Source organism: Callorhinchus milii, unplaced genomic scaffold (assembly GCF_018977255.1).
Source record: "Callorhinchus milii isolate IMCB2004 unplaced genomic scaffold, IMCB_Cmil_1.0 Scaffold30, whole genome shotgun sequence".
NCBI classification, from domain to species: Eukaryota; Metazoa; Chordata; class Chondrichthyes; order Chimaeriformes; family Callorhinchidae; genus Callorhinchus; species Callorhinchus milii.
Window position 1 is genome coordinate 3,683,830 of NW_024704771.1, and position 19,990 is coordinate 3,703,819.

The 19,990-nt window shown below is 44.2% G+C and overlaps 1 protein-coding gene across 1 annotated transcript; it reads right to left on the reverse strand.

Annotated features, from left to right (window-relative positions):
* Window positions 1–158: 158 nt before the first annotated feature.
* LOC103187406 (butyrophilin subfamily 1 member A1-like) lies at window positions 159–8,613 on the reverse strand. Its single transcript, XM_042344787.1, has 6 exons — window positions 8,256–8,613; window positions 7,825–8,106; window positions 6,784–6,903; window positions 5,615–5,632; window positions 3,903–3,955; window positions 159–1,339 (listed from the first exon to the last, which is right to left on the reverse strand). Exons 1-6 carry the CDS (start codon window positions 8,374–8,376, stop codon window positions 815–817), a joined length of 1,119 nt encoding a protein of 372 aa, XP_042200721.1. The 5' UTR covers window positions 8,377–8,613; the 3' UTR covers window positions 159–814.
* Between the last annotated feature and the right edge of the window lie 11,377 nt (window positions 8,614–19,990).

Consider the following 19,990-nt stretch of genomic DNA (forward strand, 5'->3'; position numbering starts at 1 on the left):
CAAAAATGTTCAGATATCAGGAGCCTGAATACTCAATCCTGATGTTTATTGTGTGAAATGTTACCAAATATTGATGTTGCTCTGTGCAAATTGGCAGCCACGAATGCACCAGTCACTTTACGGTAAATCTTATGAAGCACTTTGACACTTCCACTCAATATGAAATGCAAGCTTTATTGTATTATTACAGATTATAGAAGATGACACTGAAAATACACATTGTTTATACACAGTGGGACAAGGCTGCACACGAGAGTGCAACATGTCACCTACTTTACAGTGAGATACTGTGAGATTTTAGTGAGATTCTGAGCACAGCCCCAAGTGTGAGACTGGGCATTGCTGGAGAGAAAGGTATCAGCCGATATCCCAGTCTCAGAGCGTGTGAGCTCACACACTGGATGGAAAGTCAGATTCTCTCGGCACAGGGATGAGCTGGTGATGAGGGTCACATGCAGACAGACAAAGGGTTGCATTTTGCTCAACACACTCAGTGTCGGGTTCCTCTGATGCTCTGAATGATCTCAATGTGGATCATTAAGCTGTGGCTTTGCTGGTGGCTGATTGAGCGGCTACAGTGGCTCAGTATTGACACTGGAATGTGCAGGTGTCGCGGCTGCTCAGTGACATTGGCCACAGACGGCGTTCCCTGCTCGGGATTCCCTGACCCCGCTCAGCCCCGCCCTTCACTTCCTGTCACAAACTCAGCTCCAAACTGGTGTGAGGAAACGCACAGAATCAAACACTCGGCATCATCCAAACCTCCAGGTTATAAAAGTCAAACAGAGAGAATGGCTGAGGATTTTCCTCCTCATTAATCTGTCACTGGGCAGATTCTCAGAAGCTCAGAGTTTTCCCCACCATAATTATGCCAGGGATTGAAGAGAGGATAAAGTTTCTCTTTGAAAGTTTGGGTGAAAGTGTGGAGATGAGACATGTTATCAGCGTTGTAAAATATCACCTGTCCCCCCTCGTAGTCCAGGTACACCCCGATCTTCCCGGGTCTCACTGTCAGGTTGAGGCGGGTGAGAGGTGACGTCATAGCCTTATAGTCTCCGTCCCACAGCCACACAGCCCAGAACCCACCTTCTGTTGCCTCTGTGATTGCTTGTTTCCTGTTGATGGACTCTCTGGCTACTCCCACAATCCACGCAGTCTTGTTGCCCACCTGCACCTCCCAGTAATGTCTCCCTGATGTGAAGCCCTCAGATCCCAGGACAATGAGATAGTAACTAAACCTCTTTGGGGTGTCAGTGAGCTGCTGCTGACATTTGTCTCCGCATCGCACACTGGTCAGGTCCTCAGACAGGATGAGTCGGGGATGGGCTGTGTCAGGATCCAGAGTCAGAGAGGCCGGAGCTGAGAGAGAGAGAAATAACACAAAGTGAAGTGAGGGGGAAATCCACAAATTTAGACTTTGTGTACAAAAACTACACCTGGAAACAAAGGTCCAGTGTGTGCGGTGGGGGAGTTGTGTGGGTGGGGAGAGGGTATCAACCAGGGAACAGGCGATCCTGGGTCTTGTTTTATGTAATGAAATAGGGTTAATCAGCAATCTGGAAGTTAAGGCTCCTCCTCGAGGGCAGAGTGACCATAACATGATGGAATTTAGCATTAAGTTAGAGAGTGCTGTTAAGTCCGAAGCAAGGGTCTTAAATTTAAATAGAGCCAACTTTGCAGCTATTAGATTAAAGGATATGACAGTAGACCAGTAATGGTAAATCTTTAAAGATACAGTACATATTTCCCAGCGATCACATATTCCCTTGAGGAAAAAAGTACCACAGGAAAAATGGTTCAACCATGGCTAACTAGAGCAGAATAAAATTAAGAGAGCAGTAAACCTGAAGATTGGGAGGGCTTCAATGACCAACAAAGAAAGACTAAGAAACTGATTAGGAAGGAGAAAATGGATTTTGAGGGCAAACTCGCGAGGAATATAAAGACACACTGCAAGAGAGGATAAAGAGGAAGAGACTAACAAAAGTGAATGTTTGTCCAATACAGGCAGAGACAGGAGGAATTATAATGGGGGGAAAAGATATGGCAGAGCCATTAAACAAATACTTTGCTTCTGTCTTCACATTAGAAGACACTGAAAACCTACCAAAAATAGAGGGGAACCAAGAGGCTAATGTTAGTGAGCAACTTAGGGAAATCAACATCAGTAAAGAATTAGTACTATGGAAAGTGTTGGGATTGAAAAATGACAAATCCCCTGGACCTGATGGTCTGCATCTTAGGGGTTTAAAAGAGGTGGCTACTGAGATAGTGGATGCCTTGTTTTTGAACTTCCAGAATTCTCTGGATTCTGGAACGATTCCCATTGGTCGGAAGATCGCAAACGTAACACCACTATTTAAGAAGAGTGGGGGAGAGAAGATGGGGAACTATAGACCAGTCAGTCTGACATCGATGGGAGCAAAAATTCTCGAATCTTCAATTGGGGACTTCGTAGTAGTGTACTTAGAGGACCATAAAATGATTAGGCAGAGTCAAAATGGCTTTACAAAAGGGAAGTCACGCTTAACAAATATTTTAGAGTTTTTTGAGGATGTAACTAGCAGGTTAGATAGGCGGGAACCAGTAGATTATAATATATTTAGATTTTGAGAAGGCATTCAACAAGGTCCCACATAAAAGGCTGCCACACTAGATGATGGCACATGGAATTAAAGGCAATATATTAGCATGGATCAAAGAGTGGCTAACGGGAAGAAAACAGAGTAGGGATAAATGGGTCCTTCTCAGCTTGGCAGGATCATTACTTGGGCCTCAACTATTTACAATCTATATCAATGATCTAGACGAGAACATAGAACTTAAAATATCTAAATGCGTGGATGATACTAAGCTAGGTGGGAGAGTAAACTCTGCGGAAGACACAAAAAGATTGCAAAGGGATTATAGATAGGCTAGGGTGAGTGGGCAAGAAGGTGGCAGATGGAATATAATGTGGGGAGGTATGAAGTTATTCACTTAGGTAGTTAAAAACAGAAAAGCAGATTATTTTCTTGAAGGGGAGGGAGGGATCTGAGGGATTTGAGTGTCCTTGTACACTAGTCACAAAATGTTAGTATGCAGGTACAGCAAGCAACGAGGAAGGCTAATGGCTTGTTGGCGTTTATTGCAAAAGGGTTAGAATACAAGAGTAGAGAAGTCTTGCTGCAACTGCATAAGGCCTTGGTGAGATCTCATCTAGAATATTTTGTGCAGTCTTGGCCTCCTTATTCAAGAAAGGACATAGAGGGGAAAGGACATAGAGGGGGTGCAACGTAGATTCACTAGGTTAGTTCCTGGGATGAGGGGGTTGACCTATGAGGCTAGGTTGAGTAAACTAGGCCTATATTCTCCAGAATATAGAAGATTTAGGTGTGATCTTGTAGAAACTTATAAGATTCTTATGGGGCTTGACAGAGTAAAAGTACATAATAATTCTTCCATTTGATATAGCGCTTTTCACGTCTTCTAAACGTCTCAAAGAACTTCACAGAATATGAATTCACAAAAGTGAATTTACTGTAAATTTGTGGGAGAAACACGGCAGCCAATTGCGCCAATTTGTATCCCACAAATAGTCATGGATTGAAGTGACCAATTTATTATTGTTTTTTTCTTGAGAGATTATTATCAGACGTAATAATTAGCAATTAGTAGACAGTGCGAGACCATTTCCCCTGGTAGGTGAATCTAGAACTAGGGGTCACAGTCTTAAGATTAAGGGTCAGTCTTTTCAAATAGAGGAAACACTACTCAGAGTGTAGTGAATTTCAGTATAAATTCCAGTATTACTGTGCTCATTCTACACGTCACTGACCAGTCGGTAACAGATTGCAGGAGTTCCATTCAGACCCTCAGTCCCAGTGATTAGCAATGAAGGCGACAGGTTTATGTGAATATTATGTTCTCTGGTTACTGAGACTCTTACCTGCACAGTGGGTAAGCTTTCTCCTGTCTGGAAACAAGAAGAAAGAAGAGGTGATCAGGTCAGCGCTACACGGCTCTGTTTAACTTAATTCCACGTTACCCCACCCACAGATTTTAATGTGTCAGAGGCTGAATATTAAATAAGTGAAGATTTTTTTTACACAAATAGGAGCGAGGTGTATGGTGGAGGGACTGTGGGATGGAGTTCCAGAGAATGGGGTCAGAGAGGCAGAAGGCCAGCCAACCAATGGTGGGGTGGGCGAGACGGGGAGCGCAAGGCCATGGAGGGCTTTGAAAGTGCGGAACAGAATCTTGAACTGTATCCTCTGTGTGATGGGAAACCCGTGGAGTCGGGCGAGAATGGAGGTGATAGGGTCACTGAGCCTGATTTGGTAGAGGACACAGGCTGCAGAGTTCTGGATGATCTGCAGCCTATGAAGGGAGGAGTTGGGGAGGTCGACAAGCGGGGAGTTTGCATAGTCGCACACTGATGTTATGAATGCGTGTATGAGACTCTCAGCAGCCTGTGGTGTGAGACAGTTGCGGAGCCGGGCCATGTTGCTGAGGTGGGGGAAGGCAGAGCAGGATATGGCACAGATGTTGGGTAGAAAGGATAGTTGGGCTCAAATAAGATGCCAAGGATCTGGACTGGCTTAGCAAGGTGGAGTGTGTATCCTTGGATGGTGAGGAAATGAAATGAGGAAAGGATGTCATGTCAGAGGAGGGAACACTGGCAAACTACGTCTGTCGCACAATTAAAATTCATACAATAATCAAACGAGTTGGAAGAGTTCAGGACTGAAACAGAAATGAGATGTGAGGGACCTAGAGTTAAAAAAAAAGACAGAAACAGACCGAAGTCAAACAGTGGTTAACTATCAAATACCAGATTGATAGGGGAGAAAAGAAACAATCGTATATGAAATAAAGGGATTCCTGCAAAAGCTTTGGATGAGAAATGACATAATATCTGTCAAAATAACAGATAATATTTTTCCAATGCTAAACACAGGCAGTTTAGAGAATTCGCACAGGTGTCATTCCATCACATTGTTTCGTTGCCTCACTCCATGTCATTGTCTTTAACTCTTTCTTGCCTTTGAGTCTCTCTAACTTTGGCCGTCTTCTAATGTTCACAGTTGATTATAGTTATAATTATAATTACAGTTAATGTATACTTTTCTCTCTGTCTCTCTATGTAGCTTTCTCTGTGTCGCCTCTCTAACTGTTCAGTTAATTAACATTGACCTCTCTCGGTCTTGTCTCTCTGCTGGTTTATGATTGTGTGAAACACATTTCACAGTAAATATAATTATTTGGCGATGTGATGATCTGATAATCTGACAAAACGCTGATTGTTGATTCAGGTAAAAATCGGTTAATCTGGACAGAATGTCTCGCTGGTCACCACTGTGTCCACTCACTCGCCGCAAGAGTCTCCGGGATGGAGATGATTGTGGCTGAATGACAGTGGCCTCCAACCATTCACGAGTGAGGTGAGGCGGAGGAATGGGGAGAGAATGGGAGGAGTCAAATTGGGATTGATTGCTGATGGGAACGTTGATTAACTTTGGACGCCACATAAACCGGACAAAACGTCTAGTCCCGATGGGCCTGGTTTAAGCGGCTCCTCCTGTATGTCAATGAGATTGCTCAACAACAGAAACAGTTGGTTGGTTTTGCTTACCCAGTCTTAGCTGAAGAGCTGTTGAATAAAAACAAATTGTTACCACCGAAAAATGATTGGAGCAGCGACAAACATTCTGAATATTGCATTATGGTGATGAATAATCTGCATCTTTACAACTTTAACCAACGTCAGCAAATACAACTCAACAGTTCACTACAATTCACCCGGGCTCTCACCTCCGAGTCAGAAGGTTGTGGGTTGAAGCCGCTGGTCAGAGACTTTCCCCACCTCCATAACATCACCCACTTCCACCACAACCTCCCACCACAGGCCGTTGAGACCCTAATCCACGCATTCATCACGTCCAGTCCAGATTACACCAACTCTCTGCTGCTGCACTATCTGCCTGTTCCCTTCACTGACTGGAACTCTGCAGCTCATGTCCTTTCCCTTCCTGGAGCCCCTTCCTGGAGCCCCTTCCTTAGCTACCTTCAAAATCCATCTCAAGACCTTCCTCTTTCACCGTATGTTCAGCCTCTAAACTGGGGATGTGTGGGATGCTGTGTTGTGCTCTCCATCAGGTGAGAATTAAACCGAGGCCCCATCTGCCTGTTCAGACAGAGGTTAAAGATGCCATTGAACTAATTGAAAAGATAAGGGAGTTTGGGCCAGTGTCCTGGCCGATAATTCCCCAAATAAAAAAATTGATCAATCATTTTATGGCTGTTTGTGGGATGTTGCTGTACGCAAATTAGCTCCTGCATTTGACTACATCACACTCAGTCACTGCAATTTACAGTGTATCCTGTGAAATGCTTTGCGACGTCTTCCTTTCGTGAAATTGATTATTATTGATAACAATTACTTGTACCTCATTCACAATTAATTTTCATCTTATGTATAGAACATGTTATGTAGAGAAAGATGAAGACAGATATATAGAATATACACATACATATAGATGGGGGGGAAAGGGTTATTACCATAAACTGACAACATACAAAAAACACACCCGTTATTGCCATGAGCTAACCCCTCGCTCTGTCTCTGTGGTTTGTGAACTAGATTAGAATGATCCGTTGTTATTAGATAAACCTCTGACCCACACATTCACGTAAAACTTTACCAGCTATTCTATATCAAAATTGATAAAATATAAAATATTTTTACATGAAAACAAACTGTTCTCTGACTTGTGATGAGAGTCGTTACTGGTGGGAACGTACCTTTAATCGCTCGGTGCTGTTTTACGCCATAATTGACAAGAAAACTCAGCACCAATATGGCAAGTCCTAAGAACACTGAGGAAACCACCAAACCCACTGGCACTTTGGGAAAGAACTCATCTGTCGAGAAATGTAAAGAGACATTTAAACATCTATTCTGATATCAAACTACAAATGCTTATGTGACTGTTTTACACACAACACAAACCTCTCACATGCTACACTTATCTCTGTCCTGCTAATAGCAATGTCACATCTCTCTGTTACATGAATCTATTTCATTGGTTTCATCATCTCGGGTGGTGTGGGGGGGAAATAGACATTATAAATCACCCAAAGTTCATTATCCGAATTTATCACAGTGTTAAACTCACGGCTACAATTAACAACAAAAAATATATATTTGTATAATGCCTTTCACCTCAGGAGAATGTCCAAGGAGCTGGACAGTTAGTGTTTCGGACCCGAACTGGGGGTCAGCATTGGAGTTGGTGGAGGACAGGGGGGAAGCAGAATGTTCGAAAGCACGGTCAAAGAGGAGGGTCTTGAAGGAGGTAAGAAATAGGGCAAGGCGGAGGGACAGAAAGCTCGCCCGCCAGTGGTGGGGCGGGCGATGCGGGGGATGTGAAGCGGAGGGAGCACACAAGTTGGTACGGGGTTAGGAGGTCGCAGAGTTAAGGGGGAGCAAGGCCATGGAGGGCTTTGAAGGTGAGGACCAGGACCTTGAACTGCATCCTTTGTGTGATGAGAAACAAGTGGAGTTGGGCAAGGATGGGGTTGATAGGGTCGTGGTGCGTCAGAAGATGGGTTGCAGAGTACTGGATGATTTGCAGCCTATGGAGGGAGTCACTGGACACATTGACGAAACAGGTTGGTACTGCAATGGAAGGTGGTGGGTTTGGCATTTTGAGAAGATGAGATCAAACAGACAGAATGGTTTTCTTCATCTCAAATAATCTTGTATTCATTTGATGTGTTGCACAACTCAGCGACACATCTATCAGATTCTCACTAATATTTCAGGCTGATGTGGTCACTGACCTGAGATTTGGAGATTTCCTTCTTGCTCATCTCTCAGTAACTTGCTGCGAATCAGACACCTGATCTTGTTGGTAGAATAATTTATTTCTATTTCACTTTGAATATTGAGGAAACCCTCAGAATCCTTTCTAACTGTCAAGTTACTGAGTGTTGTTAAGTTGTTTCCCTGCACATCAACCCACAGAACTTCTGGTGCTGGGAACCATCCATTGGATTCACACAGTAGCCTCACACCACCATTGTGGTGACCATCAACACGAACCAAAGGCTGACTGCCAAGACCTTGAAGGAAGCAGAAAAATGTGAATCAAATATGCAATAAACAAGAATATAAAAAAGTTCTTGTTTGCAATTTGCTACACAAAATAATTTACAATTAATGATATTTACTCATATGTTACACATAATAAAAAGATCTAAACATTACTGACTTGTAATCTGCAATTGTATATCTGCTTCATCATGCAATCCATCGTAGTCAACGTAACATGTAAAGGTTCCATTATCTGATCCCCGCACATCTCGCAGTCTGAGAGACACATTGCCGTTCATAATCTCCTCTATAAACAGTTGTGTCCTGTGTCTGTAGGCTGTATCCTGCTCACTTGGCTGATCATGTCCCTCACTGTATAGATACACAGGGGAGTCGAATCTAGTCCTGAACCATCTCACCTCCAGACGCTCTAGTGACAGATGTGTAGAACACTTACAGTCCAGGACAACATCCGAACCAGCAGTGGCTGGGACAGGGTGGTCAGGGCCACTGACTGTGAATCTCTCTGTGAATGCCTCTGGTTAATAACAAACAATGGACACAATTAGGATTTTCAGAATCAAACTGACTCCGACAAACTCTGTCAATAGACAGTCACTCATGTTAGCAGTGTTAGGATACTCAGAGAAACCTCAGCAAATCTCTCAAACTGCCTGGTCAGGTTAGCCCATCAGGTGATGTCTCTCACAGGTTGGAAGGGTTGGAGACATCGGCTGTAGATTCACCTGAAGCCAAAGTTTGCACATAGCGTCTGTTACAGACAGAGAAGCAACAATACAATAAGCAGCTCATCGAGTCTGTGACAATATTTAAAGTCTTATGTGATAATTTTCATACATTAAAAGAGGGAAATCAACAGAGTCCAATACAGAATTACATTTGTACAGTGCCTTTCACGTCGGGAGGACATCTCAAGGTGCTGGACAGTCAGGGATTTGGACCCGAATGGGCGGGGTGTGTGGAGGTGTAAGGGAGGGTGGAGGGCAGGGTGGTGGGTAGGAGGGTGGGCGAAGGCACAGTCGAAGAGGAGGGTCTTGATACGTGCCTTGAAGAAGGCAAGGGAGGGAACGAGAGGAAGAGACAGAGAAGGATGGAGTTCCAATGGATGGGGGCGCAGAGAGGCAGGTCACAGACGTAGGAGCGGGAAAGGCCAATGTCATGTCTGAAGACTGAGGGAGAACATTAGCAGCTCTCAGTGTGTGAATCACACTCACTCACAGCCACTGCCTTCAGCCGCTCTCCCTTTAGCTTCAGCAATTTAACACCAACAGAAATCAAACAGATTCAATGTGTTTCCTTACCAGTCAGTGAGAGGGGAAGCACAAGCCACAGGACCTGAATACCGTGTTTCCAGCTCATCTTCTCGGGCCTTCACAATGAGATCAGAACTGGTCATAACATAGAAAATTAGGTAATTACACACAGAGATTTGTGATCAAACAGAATTAATAAAAATATGACACATCATTAATTATTCTGATCTTAGAACATGTACTTTGCTTTTACAGACAAGCAGCAAGAAATTCCCTTCTCTTTTGTAATATTGTTATGGGATCTTTAACTGTGACACTGAGGCTCTACCGAGCCCTGCCCTGGGAGAACTCATGAGGTACATAATAATAATAATAATAATCCTTGCATTTGAAAAAGCGCTTTTCACGTCGGGAGGACGTCCCAAAGCGCTTCACAGAACACACTGTAAAGCGAATTGACTGTATATTTGTGGGTGAACGCGGCAGCCAATTGCGCACAGCAATGCCCCGCAAACAGTCGTAGATTGAAAATGACCTATTTATTATTGTTTTTGGTTTTGGAGGGATTATTATTAGGTGTGTGAAGTAAGGAAACTTGCCCCAAGGTTTGGCCCTCTGCCTGGAATTGAACTCAGGCCTCTCGCTTGCAAAGCGAGTGCTCTAACCGCTGGGCTACGGGACTACAGAACATGTCCTTTCTATGTTATTATACAGAGAATGTCCCAGAGACAGAGAGAGAGAGAGGAATCCACAGAGATCTGAAATTGCAGAGACATTAGCTTCACACACAGAACACCTGTCATTAAAACTCTGGTATTAAAAAGTAAAGACCTTACCCCATTCCTCTGCTCAGGCGAACAATATGACCAGAAAGTCTGTCTCTCTTACGTTTCTCTGCAGTCAGGGACAAGAAGTTTCAAGACAACATAAAATGGCGTTGGTGAAACAAGGAAGAATGTTAGTTTCACTTTCGTTTATAAAGTTTTTTTTAAATTACAACAACAACAACAACAAGATTCCATTTATAAAGCGCCTTTCACGTCAGGAGGACGTCCCAAGGCGCTGATTACCAAAATTACCAAATTACCAAAAGCGGAGACCCATACCAGGCTTAATATGTTGTGAACAACTCGTATTTTAGTATTTCATGAAACAATTTGTGTTTAAACCAGTAGTTTAAAGTACAACGTAAAATGGCATTGGTGAAACAAGGAAGAATGTTAGTTTTGACCCCAACTCGGGTCTGAAATGCTGTCACTGTCCAGAGCCTCGAGATGTTCTCCCGACGTGAAAGGCGCTAAACAAATGTAATCTGGTTGTTGTATTTATACAGTGCCCTTCACGTAGGGCAGCATCTCAGGGTGTTTAACAGTGGCTCAGGCTGATGCCAAGCCGGGAAGGTGTGCGCGGGGGAGGGCGCGGGGGGAGGAGGGGGCGAAGAAGAAGGTCTTCATTCAGGATCTGAAAGAGGGGAAGGGTGGGAGCAAGGCAGAGGTAACGGGTGAGAGATTTCCAAAGCTCTGGGGTGCAGTGGCTGAACGTGCGGCCGCCAATGGCGGAGCGGAGTGGTCGAGGTACGAGCAGGAGGCCAGTGCCAGCCCAGCGAGCGGAGGCAGTGGGTAATGTAGTGGAGAGTAAGCAGGTCGGGGAGGTTGGGAGGTGTCAGGGAGTCAAGGGATCTGCGGACGAGTGAGAGGATCGTGATATTGATTTGTTCTGTGAGAGGGAGTTGAAGTTTAGTGTGTGTGAGAATAAATGCGGTGGAGTTTTAGATGAGTTGTAGTCTGTGGATAGTGGAGTGACCAGTGAGGAGGGCATTAGAGTAGTCGAGGACGGAGATAACAGATCCAGGGACACGTACAAAAAATTGAACTCACCACAATTGCTGATGCTAACAGTTATTGGAGGAGATTGTTGGATTAATGGCTGTGTTTCTCTGATGTCTGTCTGTTTAACAACGTTATTATTCTTGCTCAGATTGTTCCTGTTCTCAGGACGGAGCGAATTTGGCCCCAGGGACACAATACCTCATCTGTGGAGTCCTGTAGAGTAGTGGTTAGCAAGCGAGAGAACCTGGGTTTCATTGCAAACTTTAGACAAGTTTCCTTACGCGACATGCCTTTGTTTACCATCAGTAAGCGGGAACTTACTACTTTCCGGGGGTAATGGTCCCTTCAAAAAAAAATGGTCACTCAATCCACATGTGTTTGTGGGACGCTGCTGTGTGCAATTGGCTGTCGCGTTTGGCCTACAAAATATACAGCCAATTCATTTCACCGTATATTCTGTGAAGTGCTTTGAGACGTCTCAAAGACACTATCAGCCGCTACATCAAATGCAAGGTTTAATGTTAACAATCATCATAATAATAATCCTTGAATTTGATACAGCGCATTATCACACCATTGAGACGTCTCGAAGCACTTCACAGCATGTCACCTACTGTATAGATATATTTGAGAGATTTTAGTGAGATTCTGAGCACAGCCCCCGAGTGTGAGACTGGGCATTGCTGGAGAGAAGGGTATCAGCCGATATCCCTGTCTCAGAGCGTGTGAGCTCACACACTGGATGGAAAGTCAGATTCTCTCGGCACAGGGACGAGCTGGTGATGAGGGTTACATGCAGACAGACAGACAAAGAAGGTCACAGTGCAACACCACTGTCTAGCGGCAGTGAAGCGGTACCCCAGGTTTTAGTTATTTATTTGAACCCTGGAACTCACAGGACAACAACAACAACAGAATTACATGTGTAAAGTGACTTTCACGTCGGGAGGACGTCCCGAGGGCCTGGACAGACAGACGGAACCGAGCTGGGGGTAGGGGTGGCGGGGAGGTGAGTGGTAGAGGGGGGAAGCAGGGAGTTCGAATGGGCGGTCGAAGAGGAGATGGGTCTTGAAGGTGGCGAAGGAGGGGTCGAGGCGGAGGGACTGCGGGATGGAGTTCCAGAGGGTGTGGGAGAATGGCGGAAGGCCCGTCCGTCCGCCGGGGCTAGCGAGGTGGGGGACGTGAAGCGGGGCCGGAGCCCGCTGAGCGGAGGGAGCAAACAGGATGGTAGAGGGTTAGGAGGTCGCAGAGGTAGGGGGAGCAAGACCATGGAGGGCTTTGAAGTTGAGGACCAGGATCTTGAACTGTATCCTCTGTGTAATGGGAAGCCAGTGGAGTCGGGCGAGGAGGGGGGTGATGGGGTCGCGGAGCCTGGTACGGGAGAGGACACGGGCTGCAGAGTCCTGGATGATCTGCAGCTTACGGAGGGAGGAGTTGGGGAGGCCGACAAGCAATGAGTTTGCATGTAATGAAAGCAGGATAGACGATGGAGAGACCAGGATAGGATTCCTCTCCTCATTCCCCTCCTCACCTTTCCTCTGCGACAAGAACTGCTGTTTCGCCCACAAAATGTATTAAGAAGCCCTAATATGCATTTAATAGAACAACTTCCATTTATATAGTGCCTTTCTCCTGAATCAGCCGTTCCTTTGGCCCAGCAAATACCAGCTTGTCCCCCCCCACCCACTACCCCACCTGCCCCATCATCGCCATTTTGCCTCTCTGACTGGAGAACCATCACCAGAGTCCCTCCGAATCGCTCCCTTTCAAGACACATCAAGACCTGACTCTTTGACCGCACGTTCTGTAATCTGCCTTCTCGTTTTGAGCAGTGTCACGGCATCTTGAAAGGATTCGTGAAAGGATTAATAAAACACAAACACAATGAAAAAATACAAGAGGTTGATGTAAAACTGTTTATAAAAATGATTTTCACATTGTCGTAGGGTTTAATCCTACAATCCCAGTATTAGGAGTGATCAGTATACAAGAACGGGCGTTTCGCCCTCAAAATGTACAGGCAATTCATTGACATCCTTTACCGAATGCAAGTGGGTTGGGGAGTAAGCAGGTGGGAGAGGTGGGGAGGTGACGGGGATTGGTGGGGTGTGAAGACGAGTGAGAGGATCCTGAAATCGATCCGTTTGGTGATAGGGAGCCAGTGGAGCCTGGCGAGCGCTGGCTTGATGGGGGTACAGAGTTTAGTGCGGGTGAGTATGTGGGCAGCGGAGTTCTGGATTACAATAATACAATTATTAGAGCATTTTATGTTTTAAAATGGACATAGGTAAGAAGAGAGAACTGGATAGGTATCTGGGGGTTTGCAGAGTTATGGGGAGAAAGCTGGTGATTGGGGTTAGTGAAAGTGACTTGCTCTGTCAAAGAGCCGGCACAGCCTCGATGGGCCGAATGGCCTCCTTCTGTGCCATAACATTCGATGAATCGATGAATCGATGAATCTATGAATACCAAATCGTGAGAGGTCACGTCTCTCACAGAGAAATAACACACCTCGCGATAGTCACCCGATCAAATCTTTGAGTTCTGCAGAACCTTACGCCTATTTCGTACATTGAGTAAAAGCTTAAGATGATAACAGCTCAAAGACGATCAAAAGGGTCAGCAATTCTACACCACCGACTGGTCTTCTTCCTTGTTAACCGCACAGATTTTCAGAGGGTCAGAATTCGTACCCTTTTCATTTGATCCGGGGCAGAAGAGAGGATAAAGCCTCTCAGTGAAAGCGTGGGTGAAAGTGTGGAGGAGAGACATGTTATCAGCGTTGTAAAACGACACCCGCCCCCCCTCAAAGTCCAGGTAAATTCCGATCTTCCCGGGTTTCACACTGAGGCTCAGCTTGGTGGAGGGTGAAGTAAGAGCCTGATAATCCTCCCCGTGGCTCAGTGACACAACCCAGAATCCGTTGTCAGGTGTGAGGGCGATGTTTTCATTCCTCTTGATGGACTCCCTGGCCACTCCGATAGTCCATGCCGTCTTTTTCCCGAGCTCCACCTCCCAGGAGTGTATCCCGGTTGCGAATCCGTTAAGCTTCTGTATGTCGGCTGTGGACGCATCAATTCCCAGGACAGCCCTGTGCGAACTGAACCTCTCTTCTTCTTCCCCCACCCCCCCCCGACCCCAGCTCAGGTCTGAAATGCTGTGCACTGTATAGCGCCTTGGGACGCCCTCCCGACACAAAAGGCGCTATACCAATGCAATCTTGTTGTTGTTGTTGTTGTTGCCTCCTTCAAGGTCGGTCTCAAGACCCTTCTCTTCGATCGTGCCTTCAGTCGCCCTCCCACCTCTCTGCCTTCCCTCACCCCAACCCCACCCCCATCCCCCGTGCTCAGGTCCTGACCCCTGACTGTTCAGCGCTTTGGGACGTCCTCCCGACGTGAGCGACGCTCTATAGATAAATGTAATATTTTTGTTGTAATAGGGTCACTGCCGATGTCACTTCCCGCTTTGCACCCGTTGAGCTTGTGTACAGCAGCGTCACACATACAAACACGGATTGATTGACTCCTGTTTTTTTGAGGGATTATTACCCCCCAGAAAAATGATCCACCAATTGACTAGTAACCGGGTTCCTACTAACTGCTGAGCAAATAGAGGCGCGTGTGTGTGTGTGTGTGTGTATGTATCCGCGTGTGTGTGTCTGTGCGTGTCTGTGCGTGTGTGTGTGTGTGTGTGTGTGTGGAGTAAGGAAACTTGGAGTAAGGTTTGGCACCGCGCGGGAATCGAACCCGTGTGCTCTCGCTTGCGAGGCGATTGCTCTAATCACAGCCCTACAGGACACCACGAGTACAATGTAATCGCGACTACATGACTGTCTTTCTCTCCCTGTCGTGTTTCTCAGGGCGAAGGGCCTGCGCAGGCGAGAGTCTGGCTAAAGCTGAACTCTTTCTCTTCTTCTCGACGCTGATGCAGAGATTCCGATTCCAGCCTCCGCCCGGAGTGACCGACCTTCCCCTCACGGCCATTGTCGGAATCACATCATCCCCGACACCTTACAAGCTCTGCGCTGTGCTCCGTTAGGAGTTGAGACAAACAACAACCAGAACTGTATCCCCCTTCACGTGCGAGTGGCGTCTCGGAGACCAAACACACACACAGGGACAATTAATAATAATAATAGAAATAATAATAAGCTTTACATTTGGTACAGAGTCTTGTCACATCATTGAAACGTCTCAAAGTGCTTCACAGGAAATAATGTAAAGTGTAGTGACTGTGTAATTTGTACTTTGTTCTGATTTGAACTAATTTTTTGTTGAACGGACAACTTAAAAAATGACACATTTGGTAAAAGCTCAGCTGAGCTGTGTGTGTGGTGTTTGTGGTGTGTGTGGGGTGTGGTGTGTGGGGGGGGATGTGGTGTGTGTAATGGTGTGTGTGGGGTGTGTGGGAGGGGGTCTGGTGTGGGAGGAGGTGTGGTGTGTGGTGTGTGTACATGTTTTGTTATCACAACAACAACTTATCTTTATAATAATAATAAATATCTTTGCATTTGATACAGCGCCTTATCACGTCTTCTCGACATCTCAAAGCACTTCACAGAATCTACTGTAACGTGAATTGACTGTATATTGTGGGCGAAACGTCCCTATATGGCGTCCCTCACGCAGGACAGCGTCTCGGAGCGCTTGTCAGTGGCGGAGCACGGCTCGGTGCCGGGGGAAAGGGGGGATGTGACCATAAGCAGTCGAAGAGGAAGGTTTTCAGACGCGACCTGGAAATGGGGAAGGAGAGAGGAAGGGAGTTCCAGAATTACGATAAATAGTTTGTTAAATTATCCGCAGCACAGCACAGAGCGCTCGCCTCGCAGGCGAGAGGACTCGGGTCGTGTTTGAAGCGCTTCGAGAGGTTCTGTGTGTGTATGTTTGTGTATGTTTGTGTGTCGGGGGTGGGGGGGAACTCTAGTTTGTGTGTGTCTCTGAGCCTTATGTCCTCAGGGGTCCGACTACTTTCACTCGTTACGTTGAGAGCCTTAGCAAGTCTCGTGTCATCCCTTCATTCCCAGTAACTTCATCCCCGGTGAACCGTCTCCTGGCTTTCCGAGCAGCAGCACTCTGCCCCAATTCCTGCCGCGTGTTATTTCTGTTGATAATAATAATCCTTACATAAGATTTAGCGTCTTACCACGTCGTTGCGACGTCTCAAATCGCTTGACAATATAGTGCAAAGTGGTTGACTGTGTAACAATAATCCTTCATTTGATGCAGTGCTTTATCACGTTGTTAAGACGTCTCAAAGCGCTTCACAGAGTACACAGTACTGTAAATTGGAGTGAAGGTGCGTTTTGTGGGCAAAACGCGGCAGCCAATTGCACACAGCGGCGTCCCACAAACAGTCGTGAATTGAGTGACCAAATTATTATTGTTTAAGGGATTATTACCAACAGAAAGCGATTCACCAACCGACTAACAACCGGATTCCTACTTAACTCTGGATAAACAGAGGAACGTGTGTGTGGAGTGAGGAAACTCGCCGAACGTTTGTCCCCGACCGGGAATCTAACCCGAGTCCTCTCGCTTGCGAGTGCTCTAACCACTGAGCTACAGGAACCCACAGGTCACAACACATATAATAATTAACATTACAATAATAATCATTGTCGGATCTTGTAACAGAGCCGCACTGCGTCACCGAAGCATCTCAAACCGCTCCACGGAATTCACTGCAGCTCGGGTTTGATTCCCGGGCAGCGCACACAGTAACTCACAGGGCACGTGGTGCTGGAGGCCGTTCAAATGACTTTTCATTCACTAAATGTTTAATTGTATTCAGTGATTAACTATTTATTGAAATAATGCGTCGTAATCACCGTAATACGTTGTGGCTGTAAAGCGGTACCGCAGCGTTTAAAAATATTTTTATGTACATTCAACCAACTGTAAATGTGATTGAAAAATAAAATATTTTCACTAATGTTCAGCGATTGACTCTTTAGTTAAAGGAAAAAGAAAATGCTGTAATTGTAACACAAATAATGTTGTTTTTACGGTGCAACAGCGCCACGTTGTGGTCGTGAGGCGGTACTGCAGCTAAACTGGGATTGAAAGTTTTCAGTCATTAACTTTTTAGTTAAAATAACAGCAATAATAACAATAACAACAATAATAACAATAATAATCACAATAACAACAACAATAATAACCACAATAATAATCACAATAACAACAATAATAATCACAATAATAATAACAATAATAATCACAATAACAACAATAATAATCACAATAATAATAACAATAATAATCACAATAACAACAATAATAATCACAATAATAATAACAATAATAATCACGATAATAACAATAATGATAACAAGAATAACAATAATAACAATAATAACAACAACAATAATAATAACAACAATAATAATCACATTAACAACAATAATAATAACAATAATAACAATAACAGCAATAATAACAATAATAATCACAATAACAATAATAACAATAATAGCAATAACAATAACAGCAATAATAACAATAACAACAATAACAACAACAATAATAACAAACATAATAACAGCCAAAATAATAGCAATAATATGTTTATTAAAGATTATAAACGGTATTGGAGGCGATTTAAATTATTCTTCGCACACGAAATGTTTCTATCAATTGTATTAAGCGCTTCACCATTTATTTAAAATAAACACATGTGAACTATTGATTCAAATTATTGATTTATTATTATTATGTATTAATATTATTATTATTATTAATTATTATGGATTCGATTCGTCAATTGCAGCACAACCTCAGAGAGGATACACTAAATAATAAACAATAAACAATAAACAATAAATAATAAACAATAAACGATAAATGATAAATAATAAATAATAAATAATAAATAATAAATAATAAATAATAATAAATAAATTAAGTGTTATTTTAACCCTGTGGTGGTGTGGGGGGGAAACACAACGACGTTGGGTTTCACGGTGCAACAGCGCTGCACTGTGGCTATAAAGTGCTTCTGCAGCGTTTTTAAATTACTTTTAAAGAATATGTTTTAAATAAATAAATACAAAGAATGTGCCAATTAGTTGTGGGAATCCAATGAATTTCCTTTGCGCTGCAATACCGCGATCAGCCACCAGGTGGCGACGTGTCATAGCTTTCGCGGTGCAACAGCGCCACGTTGTGGCTGCGAGGCGGTACTGCAGCATTTAAAAATATTTGTATGCATTATGGATTGAAGAGCTACAATTGTGATTGAAAAGTAAAATAGTTTCACTCACTATAAATATAATTTATATATATATAAATATATATATATAAATATAAATATATAAATAAATATATATATAAATATATAAATATATATAAATATAATTTCAGCCGTTAACTATTTAGTTAAAAGGAAAAAGAAAATGTAAAGAAGAAAAATGTTGCAATTGCGCACCTGACACTGGGGGCGGAGGGAAACAAATGAATTTTCTTTAACCTGTAATGCCACAAATAATGCGGCTAAAGTTCAGTCAGTGATAAAATCTAATTTTCTTTTCTGCCCGGAGGTTAATAGCCCACAGAGGGAGACATGGAACTCAATAGATTGATCACTTTCCGGCTGAATTGAACCGTGGGAAGCGTAGTCTTGATCCCATCACCACGTGCGCACTTTACCGGCTGCAGTTAATCGCACAAAGCGCAGCGTCAATTATTGATTAATCGGATTATCTGTGGTTTATAGTTTAACTGCAACTCGGACTTTGGATGTGCCTCCAACCTTTTAGCGTTCTGTACCACCTCCGCCCCTGCCTCGCTCCCTCCCGCGCCTCCTTCAAGGCACGTCTCAAGACTCCTTCTCTTCAACCGTGTCTCCGGATCCCAACCCCCCAGCTCGGGCGCAAATCCCTGACTGTCCAGCACTTCGGGACGTCTTCTCGATGTCAAAGGTGTTGCGTAAAATGTCACTTGTTGTTGTTACGGCCTCAACTGATATAACGCATGTGAGTTTCACTGTGTTACAAATCTCCATCAGTCCTGTTCATCATCGTCATAATAATAATCCTTTCATTTGATACAGCGCCTTATCACTCCTTCGACACTGTACATACTGTAAGGTGCGGTGACTGTGTATTTTGTCGGCAAAACATACAAAGTCTGTTGTAACTTGTCGAATTTTATTTAAAAACAGAAAGTGAGTGCGGGAAAGGAATATCACAAATTCAAAAACATAGAATAATATCACAGCTTCTTGGCAATGAATAATATGCAAAACAATGCACGTATGAGTATAAAAAGATTGACTTGGACGGTTATGGTGATCTTGTGAGAAATGGCTTAAAATGTAGACACCGTGAATCAGCGCCATCTTAATACTCCTTGCATTTGGCACAGTGTCTGATCACGTCGTTGAAACGCCTGAAAGCCCTGCACAGGATTTACTGTAAAGTGAATTGAATGTATACTTTGTGGGAGAAACATGGCAGCAAATTGCACACAAACGGTCATGGATTGAGGGACCAAATTATTTTTAAAAATCAAGGGCTTATTACCCCCCGGAAAGCGATCGCCTTCACAGAATATACTACACGTTTTGAGGGCGAAACCCGGCAGCTGATTGAAGTGACCAATTCGTTACATTTTTTTGAAGGAATTTTTATCCCCGGAAAAGCAATCCGACTAACAACCAGGTTCCTACGTACTGTTGGGTAACATTCGCCGTGTCCGGGAATCGAACCCGGGTCTCTGGCTTGCGAGGCGAGAGCTCTATACACTGAGCTGCAGGACTCCACATAAACCCAGAGCCACACGTCAGGAAGCACCAAGACAACAGGACAAGAG

Excerpts from the sequence above, each read along its gene's own strand:
- LOC103187406 (XM_042344787.1), bottom strand. The coding sequence starts at position 8,376 with ATGAACGGCAATGTGTCTCTCAGACTGCGAGATGTGCGGGGATCAGAT. Across the intron at positions 6,904-7,824 it reads AGGAAATCTCCAAATCTCAG|ATGAGTTCTTTCCCAAAGTG; the intron begins GTCAGTGACCAC and ends ATTTCTCGACAG. Across the intron at positions 1,340-3,902 it reads GTCTCAGTAACCAGAGAACA|GATCCTGACACAGCCCATCC; the intron begins TAATATTCACAT and ends TCTCTGACTCTG.